The sequence below is a fragment of the Lagopus muta genome, chromosome 5 (genome assembly GCF_023343835.1).
Source record: "Lagopus muta isolate bLagMut1 chromosome 5, bLagMut1 primary, whole genome shotgun sequence".
Classification (NCBI taxonomy): domain Eukaryota; kingdom Metazoa; phylum Chordata; class Aves; order Galliformes; family Phasianidae; genus Lagopus; species Lagopus muta.
This window is the reverse complement of record NC_064437.1, coordinates 17,818,663-17,833,460: the sequence shown is the minus strand read 5'-3', so window position 1 is coordinate 17,833,460 and position 14,798 is coordinate 17,818,663. Positions and strand designations below refer to the sequence as shown.

The 14,798-nt window shown below is 36.5% G+C and overlaps 2 protein-coding genes across 25 annotated transcripts in view; both read right to left on the bottom strand.

Annotated features, from left to right (window-relative positions):
* LOC125692836 (hornerin-like) overlaps nucleotides 1-4,265 on the bottom strand; it is a 76,621-nt gene extending 72,356 nt beyond the window's left edge. For all 21 annotated transcript variants that reach the window (XM_048943855.1, XM_048943862.1, XM_048943845.1 and 18 more), the window contains exon 1: nucleotides 3,357-4,265. The gene's annotated coding sequence lies outside the window, so the exon portion shown is untranslated. The remainder of the gene's footprint in view (nucleotides 1-3,356) is intronic.
* A 1,470-nt stretch (nucleotides 4,266-5,735) lies between these two features.
* AGL (amylo-alpha-1, 6-glucosidase, 4-alpha-glucanotransferase) overlaps nucleotides 5,736-14,798 on the bottom strand; it is a 34,001-nt gene continuing 24,938 nt past the window's right edge. For all 4 annotated transcript variants that reach the window (XM_048943843.1, XM_048943840.1, XM_048943841.1 and 1 more), the window contains 10 exons: nucleotides 14,607-14,709; nucleotides 13,147-13,372; nucleotides 12,652-12,763; nucleotides 12,133-12,268; nucleotides 10,641-10,753; nucleotides 8,538-8,749; nucleotides 7,799-7,896; nucleotides 7,178-7,265; nucleotides 6,958-7,091; nucleotides 5,736-5,892 (listed from right to left, as the gene is read on the bottom strand). In XM_048943843.1, the coding sequence (XP_048799800.1) occupies nucleotides 5,775-5,892; nucleotides 6,958-7,091; nucleotides 7,178-7,265; nucleotides 7,799-7,896; nucleotides 8,538-8,749; nucleotides 10,641-10,753; nucleotides 12,133-12,268; nucleotides 12,652-12,763; nucleotides 13,147-13,372; nucleotides 14,607-14,709 (1,340 nt within the window). In that variant the 3' untranslated portion in view covers nucleotides 5,736-5,774. The remainder of the gene's footprint in view (nucleotides 5,893-6,957; nucleotides 7,092-7,177; nucleotides 7,266-7,798; nucleotides 7,897-8,537; nucleotides 8,750-10,640; nucleotides 10,754-12,132; nucleotides 12,269-12,651; nucleotides 12,764-13,146; nucleotides 13,373-14,606; nucleotides 14,710-14,798) is intronic.

Below are 14,798 nucleotides of genomic sequence, written 5' to 3'. Positions count from 1 at the left end.
AGAATTCATCTCTACAAATCCCCCCCCTCAAAAAAAACCCTCAACGATAACAAAGCAATATTAAAGAGATTATTTCAAAGAAACATTAAAACAAGTCAAGCAACACCAGCTCAACAGTTTCAGTGAGACTACACAATGAACGAGGAGCTAAATATGAAATGCTAATTTACATGCCAAAATCATTCTAATGAAAGCCTTTCGAGCATGAAACTAAAAGCAGAGTTCTTATCTATTAGAAACCGCTAAGCATTTTCATTCATACAACATGAATGTGACAATCCAAAATGCTACCACACAGTTAAAAACACAAGTAATGTGGAAGATAAAATGCCCTTTTATTTTCAAGGCACCTATGATACGATAAGCCATTGCTGTAATCCTGCTAAACAACAGGCTGCAAAACAGAATCACAGAATCACAGAATCACAGAATTGTAGGGGTTGGAAGGGACCTCCAGAGATCATCGAGTCCAACCCCCCTGCCAAAGCAGGACACCAGGTTTGCCTCCTTCCTGCTTCCTCCATTTGAAACACTCTGGAGCTAAGCCAACATCCTCCTGATCCCTCCTTGCTATCCTCATAGGCCTTTCTCTTGTATCCTGCCCTAACCATCACCTCATCTCTCTCTATCCAGAAGGATTTGCTGACCATCAAGCAAAAGGCCGCTCTGCAGAGAAGCAGTCCAGATTAAAACAGAGGTTCCATCTCCCAAGAGATTTTAACAAATCCCTTTCAATTAGCAATTCTGCACCTCTCCCTCCCAACAGCAACAATGAAAAACCAAGTGCTTCCTTCATAATTTGAACTCAGGCACCAAAAGTGGAACACAACAGACACCCCAATTAAATGGGGCCTTTTATGCTAAATGAAGAAAGAGAGGAGGAAGAAGAAACGGAGCTCTGAATTTCCACATCACAGCAACTTTCAGTTTAGAGCAGTTAATTCATCACAGATACAAAATATGCATCAAAATTTGAGGTTTAATTGCCTGCCTCAAAGCTTCAGCTGCCAGACTAAAACCCTTCTTTTTTTGAATGTTTTCAACTTTTAACCTTCTCTAGTCAACCTTCCAGCAGAAACAACAAAACTTCCCAACAACAGCAGAGCAAAACTTTTAACACTTACACCTCATTACCAACTAACTTTTAATATTCTTACAGAGAATGTTTTTTCCAATTTGGTAAATGCACAGTATGAAATCTTTTGGGAACACATCAGAATACACCATCTGTTCGTTAGACTCCCCTGAGGAACTGACCTTTCACTTCATGGAAGGAAAAACCAGCTGTACAGGCCTACTTTAAAGAACCTACCATGACAATGCACCTGATCACAATGCAGGCTCCAAGCCTGGAGCCAACAATAGCTTGTAGTCTTAATACTTCTGTTTTCTACTGTAAGCACTGTTTGTAAAGGTGCCTAAAGCCAAATCATACAAAAGTCAATCTGCAATAACTCATGAGCTGAATGCCATAAAAAAAAAATCTGCATAGCAAAATACTTAGGTTAGAATTACCACTGTTATTATGAAAGATCTTCAATGTATAATTATTTTCAGGTTTCATATTAAGTATGTTTATATATAAACAAAACATCTAAGAAGACACATGAATGTAAGCAATTACAGAATAATTTGATGAACTACAGAGCAAACAAATTAAACGTGTAATGTATGTCTGGCTTTAAAACCAAGCATTTCCCACTCTGTAAACAGATTCATGGACTTCGTGACAAAACAAATAAGCAATTTCCTGATCTTTTTAAACCAAAACCTCTTCATTATCTTCAATCAATACTTTAAAACATCAAATCAAAGACGTAAAGCTTTTCTCATCCCCTATATAGAAATTTATTACTGAAACATTTTCTAAGCATATAAAAATTACGATAATCTTGAACTGGGGGAGCAGGAACAGAGACATCAGACATTACATTACAGACAGGCATACATGGCTGTACAGAAGCATGGAGTCTTTCTCAGACGAAGAGCTGGAGAACTGAATTGCACAAGACTTCGCAATGGAGTGCTGCAAACTGGCACCACCTTCTGATATAAAGCAGGAAATGCTATTTTTTCAGCTGTGATAAAATTTCATGTAATTCTTAATATATACACCATTCCCAATTTTCTATTGAGAGATTTACTTCCAGCCAGCCCGAAGTTTTAGTCTCTAGGTTACCATATTTTCAAGAGAGATGGTTTCTAAAATGTCACCCACAACACTGAAGCCATTCATCAATATCTCCAAAATTTATTTATCAATTTCTTTAAAAATCACATTTATTCCAAGATGTTTTCAGAACGATACTATAAAGCATTTTGACAACTGTTAAGCTACTAATGCCCTTTGACCCACTACTCCTGCTAAATCAATGCAATCTCATTATTTTCATACACTTCAGAGCATTATGGTAGGAGCCATAAGTCCACCTCCTAAGCCCCCTATTTCACACCTATCTTTCACTATATGTTATTAAAGCAGATGCCCCTCTCCATACATAGGCTGCACGTAGGGCTCTTACAGACAAGATCTATGTGATGTAATTTCATAGTACAAAAAAAACTTTCCCAGTGTACCCTTGAAAAGAGCAGTGTATAACAAGACCCAATCTCTCCTCCTATAGAAGATAAATAATTTTATCAAAACATCAAATCTACATTTCACGTTAAAAAAAGAAAAAAGGAATGGATCGGTATTGTCTAGATAGGAAGTGATAGTAGGCACTCTTTTACCTATAGTGCTACATTCCATGCAAATGAATCACACTACTCAGAAAGGCATATGATTGTACAAAAGTGCATTTCTTTTTCGAAGAAGCCTATGGATAGCAGCAGTCCAGAAGGTTCCAATAGAACGAGAATGTGAAACGTCAGATCCAGACACACTCCTGAAGCTCTGCTTTGAGTCACAGCTGTGCCTACAGTCTGTGGAGAAATTGTAAACAACTGCTTCAGAAATGCAGGTTGAAAAGCACGGGGTGTATTTTCGTGGAAGCTCGGCCGTGTGAAACGGACCTTTCCCACAGCTGTGCCGTTGCACAAGAGCTGACAAGCTGCAGCTTTGCTTACTAAGAACCTCTGCGAAACACAGACCGCATGGTAAATCTTACAGACCAGAAGCAGCAGTCCTATTCGCTGCCGCGTTAACCAACAGGTGCGTAAGCTCCAACGTTTGCACATCAAGCCAAATATTCACAGGCAAAAGCAAAAACCAGACCACTTCCAACACACCACACTCCCGCACACCGCGGCCCCGCCAGTTGTCCCTGCTGAGGCAGCTGAGCCTCCCCGCGGCCGGACGGGGCGGTGCGAGCCACGGAACGCCGGCCAGGAACGACGTTTCCGCAGCGACTTACCGCACGGCCGCTCTAAGAGGTGGATACGGGTGCGTGCCGCCTGGAGTTTTAGCGCTTACCGCCCGCCCGGCACCGGCTCCGAGGCGCTGCCATGGCTGCCCTGCCGCCGCCGAGGCAGGAGGCGGGCAGCCGTGCCCCAGCTCGCGCTCGTGCTCCCGCGCTTCCCGCCCTCAGCGGCCCCCTTGGAAAGCATCGCTAGTGATGGAAATGGTGCACAGAGAGCTAACGCCTGTGCTGCGCTACAACAGCTGTTAGTCAGTCGATGGGTGGAAAAAGGAAAAAGACAAACGCTCAGACATAATCTTAACTCTTCTTCTGTTGCTGCTATACATTGATTTTCCTTCATATTAAAGCACTTTTCTATGACTAGAGCTATATTTACCAGTGCAAAAACAATATAATAAACAAGAATATATCCCGCATGTATCTGCGTACGCAGGTAATTTTATCTTTTAAAATATTACTATTACATTAGAAAATAAACTAGCAGAGACAAATAGACACTCTTTCAGGAGAGGAGTTTGCACTGCAGTGAAGTTTCCTGTAGCACCATAGGGACGTTTTGATGAGCAAGTTCCCAACACAGAGCATTACTGACAACGTATGTAAGCTGACATCTTGCAGATTGCTTTTCAGTCACAGCTCTTCAGATGCACTTCTCATTTTTAAGCATATCCATCAGATAAGAACAATTTATTGTGCCAGAGAAGCTAAAAAACATACCTTGATGTAACGAAGGAAATATTACCTGGGAAAACTGCAAATTCTAGTGACATAGTAAGAAATAAACCTCAATATGATTAACAAGAATTTTGTAAAGATCACTTTTTTGTGTGTGTAAGAGGCAAAGAGGCATATAAAACATTTCTCATAATCCGTTCCTGACATTTTAGTAAATTTTTTCCATCAACAGACAGCTATCATGGATTATGCCAATAAAAGTCTCCTGTACCATGCATCGCAGCAGCTCAACACCTGAGATGTAATATACTCCATCTTCAATCATAATTTCAAGTACTGAACACTTTGGCAAGGGAGTTCATAAGTTTATTAACCTTTCAAAGTGCAAATATAGCCAGCTCTTACAGTTCATTTGTCTTCAGTCTAACTTGCCCTTAAATCCATCTGGAACATCTCCCTGATGAAGGCAGCACACCTGTACTCTACTTCAGACAGCATAAACAAACTTAAAACACAGATAAAATATTTTCCTATAATAGTTTGTTTCAATTACATCCTGTGTATATTTTATTTTCAGAATGTTGTTCAACAGCAAGAAATACATCATCAATTTTGCTCTTTCCCTTTATCATAAAAGAAGCAGTGTAACCTTCTGCCTGTTTTTGTCATTAATCACCAGAGAGATGGTAATTTCTGCTGCACTTCTGCCACACACCCCCTCAGACTGGGAACAACGAACAGAAGTCAGTAAGGGTGTCAAAATAATTAATAACGTATGTGTGTTGCAACTTGTTTGGGAATAGCTTATAGTGAACAACTACATACAGTTAGCTTGCTTATTCTTACTGGTGACATTTAAAGAGGTCTAGAAACCTCATTTTCTCCAGGGGTAGGTTAATATCTTTTCCTACTGACCTTAACTCCACTTGCTTCAGAGCCAGGATTTTACTAAGAATCAAGGACTGAAGTGACCATGTATCTTCAGTAACAGAAGATATGTAGCCATCTTCGACATGCAGGCAGTGCATTTTATGCACATGCATGTTTCTTATGTTCATATAGTGAAAAACAGATTTAAATTAAGAAATGTTGAAATGTTTGCTGCTTGGCCCACAGCATATAAATCAATTTATCAGTGGATTATCACAGGATACCTCATCACTGCTCAAGAGTTAACTCAAGAGCAGTTTAAGATTTTTAAAATATATATTTAACTGCAAAAGTTCACATGTGTAATCTTCTTTCTGTAGTTGCATGATGGAGCGTTCAACTGAACACGTACAAAAAGCCCATCCCTAATGCAGTTGAACAGACAAAGTAGTCTGCCTTTATTAATGTACGGTGCTGTAGCTCAATGCATACCAAATTCAGAAAGGTTCGTCTTTAAGCGTGCATTTGCAAACATCCATTTAATCTTAGACAAAGAAAAAAAAACAAAAACAAAACATGAGCACTCTTCCTCATACATTCAGCTCAGTAAAGAACCACTTCAGTTTGCTACGTGTAAGATTTTGATTTGACAAGTCTAAAAATCATAGCTACCTAAAGTAAGTTTGTGCATAATTAGTCAGCATAGGAGCCAGTGACTATCAGCATTTTTTCTAGTCCAGATGCAGTTTAAGTGATAGTGCAAGCAGGACATTTCTGTTGCTATGTAAGCAAAATGTTCGTTTATGCCCCGTGATGACAAGACCACAGAAGTTTCATGAAAAAAAAAAAATCAATCAAAATAAACTTCTACAAGTCATAAAGAATTTCAAGGATAACACTAATAGACCAGGCCTGAGTTTCACAGCTAAAAGGACAATACTGCCCATTTTCATTGGTCAGTTCTGGGAGCCCTTTCCAGGATGATCTGATAAAAGAAAGAAAAACAAACAAACAAACAAACAAAACCAAGAGTATTGTTGTTAGATTACACATTGAAACAAACATTACATTGTAAAAGTTTTAAGAATAGTATTTCAGTAGGAAACTTAAACAATATCTGTATTCCTACAGTCACAGTATGTTATTTAATAACTAAGATCCAACTCAATTACTTATGCTGCAGAAAACTGCAGATTTCTGTGAGAATGTAGATTCTCTGACAGTAATGCCTGAAGTTATGCTACTAGAATGATACTTCTGTTTCCCATTCAGTAGCTTGAAGTACCAGTTTGAAGTACCTATGTTATCTTTGAGATAACAAATTAACTGGATTACCTATCCAGTTTCAAACTATACTTGAAACTTGATTATGGTGCTAAAAAGTGATGAAGGTTGGAAGATAGTGTGAAACCATAAACCTTCCTCCTCCCCACAGATTTGTTTATGTACAAATCCCTTTTCTTCCTTACATGATTAGCTAGACAAACCCTTCCATCATAGACTACTGAATCCAATTGATTGTACCCCTCTTAGGGGTACAAATGAATGCATGTTTGATGTACTACAAGAACAGATTGTATCGAAGGGTTATCAAGGGGAAGACTTTTGTTTTTGTCTCAAATTCTTAAGAATTAACAATATAATAGAAAAAGCAATTTGTTTATTTTAAGAAGGAAACCTCAAAATGCAAAGGAACATTTCTGTTGTGAATTCCTCTGTCTTCTTGGAACACCAATATTATTAAGTTATTGAAGTGGACAGACTAACATATTAGATCTTCCACAAAATTAGTTTTCTCCAGTCTTCACGTGGGTAAATATTATTGATTCCAAGTATCTATGAACAGCACTAGATCTCAATTGTACTTTAAACCTGACTTGAGATCTGCAATAGTATTCATAGTGGCCAACTTTGTATGTAGAAAACAGATGCTATTTATGTTATAGTCTTTGATGTAGTAAAAATAAGTAGTATATTACTGTACATGCAATCAGGTAGCAGACACCACCAGTCACTGAATATTTTGAATCTATCTTAGATGGTATTTTACCTTTCAAGGTGAACATAGTGGCGAGAAAGGACGTTCTTTATCATAACCACAGTTTTTGCATATATCTCTGGACCAATCAACTTTGAGAAGTACAATTTGGCACGAAGAAAATATCCAATCGGCCATACCCATTCCTAAGCAAAGATAGGAGATGATTATTATGGCTGTCAGTTTCAAGGAATGTCAGCACTTATTTTTAAATTCAAGAAACAGCTCTTACAGGCCCTTGGTGGTAATTAAAACCTCTGGCTACATTATAGTTGTCATTGTCAAGAGCATTATCATATACTCCGCAGTACACCATATCACTGCAAGAAAAACAAACAAACATAAGCAAAACATTAACAGAAATAGTGTACACAATGCATAGCAGAAATGAGCCAAAAATTTTTCATGGGATTTACATCTAATAGGGGTTTGGTCAGGCAGGTCCCAAAATTCTACATTTTGCATAACAATAGAATTCCAAATACTATTCCAAATACTGTACTAACTAGGGGGAAAATTGTTAAAATTTTCAGATGACTTCTATAATTTCACTCCTATGTTTTTATTCAAATTGTAATGCTACGCACTGTATGATACTGAATTTGCATTTTGATGCCTACTCGTATATTTTGTGATAACAAATTTGAATTGCTTGCTACATGGCATCCAAAAACACCTGGAAATTGCCTACATAAATAAAATCAACTGCATGGAGTTTTAGAACAGTAAAATACTCATTTCTTGAGTATTTATTGCAGCCTTATTTCACAACTATATACAGGGATTTTAACAAAACATAACTCCCCAGATCATAATTTCTACTGCCACTTATTCTTATGTTTCTTATACTTACTCTGGATCTAAAGTTTTCATGCCCAATGGACCAAGTAGTTTTTCCTCTGCTATCCTCAGAGCTTTCCAAGCTCTCTCAGGTGTGAACAACTCAGGGGCCTAATAAAACAGAGATTTACTGAATTCTGCATAGGTACGCACACAAGACTATGCATATGAATGTTGAGGATGACAAAAACCTCTCATATTACTGAGTGAAAATACAATTACACTTCCAGAAACTAGAGACAGAGTAACCAAGAGAAAAGCTATAAGTTACTTTGGGTTTTATTATCTATTTTAAGTAGACTTGAAAAACATTTTTATAAAAATAAACAATCCATGCATTTTAGCTAATCTGAGGGGAATTCATTAGCAGGGGGTTGGATTTGATGATCTCCAGAGGTCCCTTCCAACCCGTGCAATTCTTGATTCCTCGAGTCTGTGACTCCCCTCCCCTGATCTAACCTAAAACAGATAACCTGAACTCTCTGAAAATACCAAACTCTGCAAATTTATCCCAGTGATAAATTTCAACAGCAGTTTCATATAGGTAAGTTCTGGCAAAGTTACACTTTTATCAGATATTCTAATATGGGCCAATATTAAAAGCAAAGACAAGAAAAAACACTTTCAAAATTTCTTCTAAGCAGTATTTATTCCTGATATAGTGCCATGCAGCTGAGTCTTATAATACATGTTTAGTTCAAGAATAAAATAATTTTAAGGGTAAATGCTTCTTACTCACTACTCTTACTTACCACAACCATTGCTATGGTAAAATTTGGCCTGAGTTGGTAATCACACCATGGACTTGAAGCTCCATAGCTGTCTTTATAAATCCCACGTTTGTGAACTAGATTTGGATGTTTTTCATTTTGATCTGCAGGGTTCTCAGAGACAAAGAAGAGTCTTTCAAAGTGTCCTTGAATTTTTCTGTTCCATTCATCATATGTGATGGTCTCCTCCCTTCCTGCAAAATATTACACAAAGATTTTCTTCAAACCCCCAACAGATGCTTATGGCCAGCTCTGCTTACTACTGTTTTACTTAATATATTCCTAACACAAGCAAGGCCATAGAAGCACTGCAAAAAAAACTGAAATTGAATTATGCTGCAGATCAACTCTGTCACCCGCACAATTTCTTAGAACACAGCTCTTCCTCACTTCTTTTAACTAGCCAAAAATGAACAGTATGAGTTATTATGAACTACAGTAAATATTTAATTGACTAAGTCTAAAGTTTACGTTCAACATTTTCAGCATGATACCATGCCATCTTTTCTGTAGTAGCTTGTATACATACTCTAGGAGACTACAAAAGGAATATCAAATCATCGGTACAAGTGTCCCTTTTAAAAGCTCTCGCCTTCTGAATTCCTGGCACTTAATGTAAGAGGAGCACACCTTGTCACCTCTCTCCACCTGGTGGTTCTCCATGTCAGGTGAATTCTACAGCTCATAAAAGCAGCTCACTGTAGTTTCAAACAAGACTAGAAAGGTGTCTAGAAAACACCAGACAGCAACTGCTTGCAGGAACACTGAAACAGCATCTCCTTATTTAAGCACGATTAAGATTCATTTTCAGTAGACCGGCACCACATAGCACAGGTGGATTGCACTGTGAGACACCAATGCAGAAGTTCCATATCTAATTCTTAATTTTAAGTTAACATAGCCATCCAGAAATATTGTGTTTGCAACACAGATAACAGAAACAAACACAGAGTTCAAACAAACAATAAAATGGTTTAGTATGGGAAAGTAAAGAAAGTATGATTATCATTACTTCTACTACATTTTAATAAAAACTAACACTAGTATTAGGAAACTGAGATGTACATTTATTTTTGAAAAATTTAAATTCCTCTTACTTTTTCAGATGTTAGCCTGCAGACCTGTGCTAGGAATATCCTTCCAATTGAGATACACGTACATCTTAGATAAACAGGTATATCAAAAAGGACAATACTACTAGATATGGTATGCCAGAAGACAAAAGCAAGCAAAACAAACCACAACTAGAAACTCCAGTGCTAAGCCTGCTATTATGAGCCAATAGAATGTAAGTCAGTTTTAAAATGGATTAATCAGTTAATGAATTAAATTTAAACTTAAAGAAAATGAAAGACAGTAGGGAACACACAAGCATCAAATTCAATCTAGAAAAGTCACTTACAATTCTGGGATAATAGGAAGAAGTCTGTATCTACACATCATAATAATGCCTTCACGCTGAGCCCTGAATTGTCTTTCAGATTTTAAGATATTTTGAAGTGACAGGTAAGTTCATGACCTAAGAATCTGGGTGTATAGGAGAAAGCCCTGTACTCACATTTTCTAATATAGAATAAGAGAACCATTCAGTGAAATGTTTTCAAGATTAACTTTGACTGAATGGTAGAACAGCTTTAGAAGTCATTTATATTCATCTGAGCCCCATAAACTCACTGAAGTAACTCAGATCAGAGCAGCATCCCTATGAAACAGAGGGGACATCTAAAGATACTTAGGTCTTGTGTCATTTTAGTTCTCTTCCTTGAATGATGTGCACCATTACGATACATAATGATCACATCACCAATATCCACTTGAGAAACATGATTTAGGCTCATTCTTTCAAAATTCTTTTGAAATCCACACCATATTATATGCAATAAAACTTTTCATACATTGATCGATAATCGACTCCTAGTAATTTTAGTAACAAAAGAGGTGACTTATACAAAATACTTTACTCAAGTTTGTTTTTTCCCTTTCATGAATAGTTTTGATAATCATTCCTGATGTAATATGGCCACCAGCTCATATGACTTATTTTCATACTCCCATAATAGATTCATGACATCTGTTCAATTTTACCGTATTTTTTAATGGTGACGCCATGGAACGGATATTCATTTTTCCTAGACAAATCCAGCAACCAGCGAACAGCCGACTTGCACAAGCCAACAATCTCCACAGCAGAGCCATCTCTAAAACAATGTTTTAAAAGTCCAAGAATTACTTTAAGAAGGCTATTTAACATACAGATTTTTTTCAGTTACTTGCAGAACTTTAAGCACCTTATTTAAGTAGTGTATTTTTTTCCCCACTGGTTATGCACATTGTTTTTTATTTTAAAAAAAATATATATATATTTTTAATTTTGCCTCAAAACTGCATACCACATGTATGAAGAACTGGCACGTGCATCCCCAACATCATCTCCAGACATTTTCCAGTACATTATGATATTTTAACACAATTTTTTCATCACGTTTTCCTTGCTATTACTTAAAGACTTCCAAGAATCTGATAACCTAAACTAACTTTTATTAGTAAGTAGTCACAAGCCATTCACAGCATCATTCACTTTCAGTTTTCTCCTACTATCTTGGAATACATATTTAATGAAGAGGGCTAGAAGGGAGAAAAAAAAACCATAAAAACTACAATTTAGAGGAAGACAAAGTGTACAATATGAGAATCCAAAAGGAAAATGGTATTTCCAATCCAGTCCCTCTTACTACAGCCACAGCCTGTAGTAAAGCATAAACCTGAATGCTGAAAACTGGTCTATGCAAATAAGCAAAGTAAATGCTTGCATTGAAGATATTATGTATTAATAAAATGAAACTTAATACAAATATTAGGTGATATTGCAAGTCTGCAAAAATATTGCACTAAGCTTGCAAAAAATGTCATTAATAAACACAAAGGCATGCATTAGAAATATACTAATAGTCACTAAGACTACCACAAGAGCTTGTGCTTTTATTTCAACACTGTTACCACGAAGAACTGTTTCCCAGAGGAAACCTAACATAGATTCTTTATGAAAAAAGACAATGACACTTTACTGCTTATAACCCAAGTAAAAGTTTACAAATCACACAAGAAAAAAAAAAAAAAAAAAAAAAAAAAGCCAGAAACAGGGAAACAGCAGCACTAGACTGCTTTAAATCAGTCTGTTTGGATATATAATTTGCATACCACATACTTGCATACCACACTGCCACACTATTTCTCCCTATCTTATAATCTTATATAGACTTTTGCCATCAGTATAAAGCAAGAAAATCACAGGGTTTGTTTCACTAATCACGTCATATCCATAGAGTTGCTTACAGAAGAGCTTGATTTCTAAATATTTTACCCTTCATTTTAAGCTTTAAATATTGCAGATATTCTTATATTTAAAAAAATTATTATATTATTATTATATATTATTGCAAGTATACAAGTTTTCCTAAATTGTTTTACTACTTGACGTTCAAAGTTTACTCTTTACAAGGAGTGAAGTCCGTGCTGGAAGATGAGCACTGCCCCCACTTAAAAAAAAAAAAAAAAGCAAGAAGGCTGGGTTTTGCACCTTGGAGTAGCAGGGATTCCTTTGTTGCGAGCTCTGTCGCTCTCTCCCATTTTATCCATCCAAGTGCCGCAATTGAAGCGGTTCCCTCCGAAGACAAAGCCAGTTTCACGGTCAACACCTGCTACTATATTAAAACCTGCCAAGCAAAAATATCACGTGTGAAACCTATATGCTAAGAAAACACAAAACCCCAAGTGTCTGCCCCAGCACAAAGATCCTACAAAAACAAAAACCCTGCAGAAAAGAGAGATCAGAGGTGAGTTTTCACAGGCAGCTGCACTTTTTGTGTGAACCTCTAAAATACCTTATCACAATTGCTGAAAGCAAACAAGCACTTTCTAAGCATTAAGTGCACTTATAGTAGTATTAGAAATTAAGAAATTTCCATTAAGAAAACCATCACTTTTTCAAAAGTAAACTCAATAGCTTAATGTAAAATAATCAGATGCAATATTCATAGTTTGAACTGCATAGCAAACGTGCTATATACACACTTTTTTTTTTTTTTTTTTTTTTTACCTTCATCTCTCATGTTTTGATCTATTTGTGGACCAGCATTTCTTTCTCTGAAACTTATGCCTTCCATGTGTCGTTGCATTGCCTCCTGTATTACTTCATAGAGCGGCTGATCCTAAATTGGTTGGCATAGAGAAAGGTAAGATCAACAGACCTAGCAAAAAGGCTCTATATAATGTGCAAACAGTAGCAATCCTTAGCCACTATGATACTTAAAAAGAACAGCATCTAGATTTTCAGCAGCATCTTTATCAATATGATACACTAAAAATAATTTTTAGAATTGTGCAATTATTAACATTAAATTCTTTTCAAAACTGAAAGCAAATAAAAATGTAGAATATATTTTTTCCATACTCCCACCTCACATCTGTCTAATCAAGTAATGCAAACGTAGTGGAAAGTATCCAAGACATAATTCTTGTAGATAGATAAGCTATAATCTTTCATAAAAATTACAGCTGTGTTACAGACTTTAAAATCAGAAGTCATCTTTACCACAGTGCCTGCAGGCTGAGGAGAAGAATCATCTCTTGGGTACATCCTAGAAACGGGACACCTGAGAATGTCTAATCCATTAGGAACAATCTTACAGTAGTCCTGGATACACTGAAGCCACCACCACACAGCATCACGGCAGTTGTATCTGGCATGTGTTCCTTGGCCAAGCAGGTTAGGAATGAGACCATGTCTTAAAGTCCCACCAAATGCCAGAATTATGTTTCTAAAAAGAAGAGAACAATCTTAAGTTACTTCCAGGCAATTAATGGACCAAAGATTAATTACAAAGCATACAAGTTTATCTCAATAGCAAAGTTAAAGAGAAAAACAGTATCTTAAAGACAGATTTGTAGCTTCCAACAAAATGTTTCGGCATGACTTCATTCAGTGTATACTTCATTAACAATAATAATAATAAAAAAAAAATCATTACTTTAGAAACTTCCCAATACTTTTTTCTTTCTTTTTTTTTTTTTTTTTGAAGATGAAATATGTAACTCCTAATATGGTAAAGGTAATTTCCTTTTTCATGGGTTTGCCTCCTTTGATGTCACAGAGAAAGGTTTCAAATGGCATTTGTTGTTTTTTATTGTCATTTATTATCTTTGTATCGATTCAGGTGGAAGTGGGAAGTAAGGGAGAGCAGGATCAAATGGGAGATTCCTATTAAAATACAAAGAGGAACCAGAAACTGAGGTTTTGAGAAGTTTTTATGCTTTGCATAAAAGATGAACTCCATCTGGCTTTAAATTACAAGATAAACATACTTGAAGACTACAGATGTAACTGCAGACAGGCAGTATTAGTTGATCAAGTGTACAGCAGCATAAATACATGCTAATTTAAACCAACTAAATTCTATATCCATATCCTGTGGAGTGCTGCACCCAAATTAAAAAGATTAATGCAAGATTAATGAAAATTGTCAGCTCAGTAAGTCTGGCTTATATCTGACTCATTTATCAGGTTAAACATTTGCATCTCACACACAGATATCAGATAATAACAATCCACAGTTAGCTGATTTCCAGTATTAGACTAGATTAGCAGTCACCAAACAAAGAGTTATGACAGACAGGAAATAGTATCTTTCTGATCACAATGGAAATCCCTTGCTACTTCAAATTTTTAAATAAGTTACTGCCCAGCAACAATACTTGAAATAATCTCGTGGTCTAAGGACAAGCGGGAGTGTTATGGGTTAGAATTGCCTTATCTATATTGAGCATCAGCTGAAATACCAGTGCTCAGGATGCAGAACAAAGCAATATAAAGTATTTTTCATTTCATTTACAAAGAACTCACAAATCCACCTGGGGCCACAGAAATTTTATACAGTACATCAACTGTTTCTAACAGCTTCCATGTTCTCTAGGGTTTTGAGAGCATGTCTTTTTCCTAAACACCTGCAAAACTACTTCTATCAGCAGAAAGAACTAAGCACCAGATGCTCTTACCTTGCTTCTATATAACGTCCCGTAAGTAACATTAGGCCTCTAAGTGCAATAAAGGTGTCCCTTCCCCAAGAACGGAAGATTCCAGAAGAGAAGTGAGGTAAACCTAATGAGAAATGCTGTTAATCTCATTTACAGATGGGACAAAAATCTCCAGCAGACATGTCTAACATGTATACAGAAAACAGAAGTAAA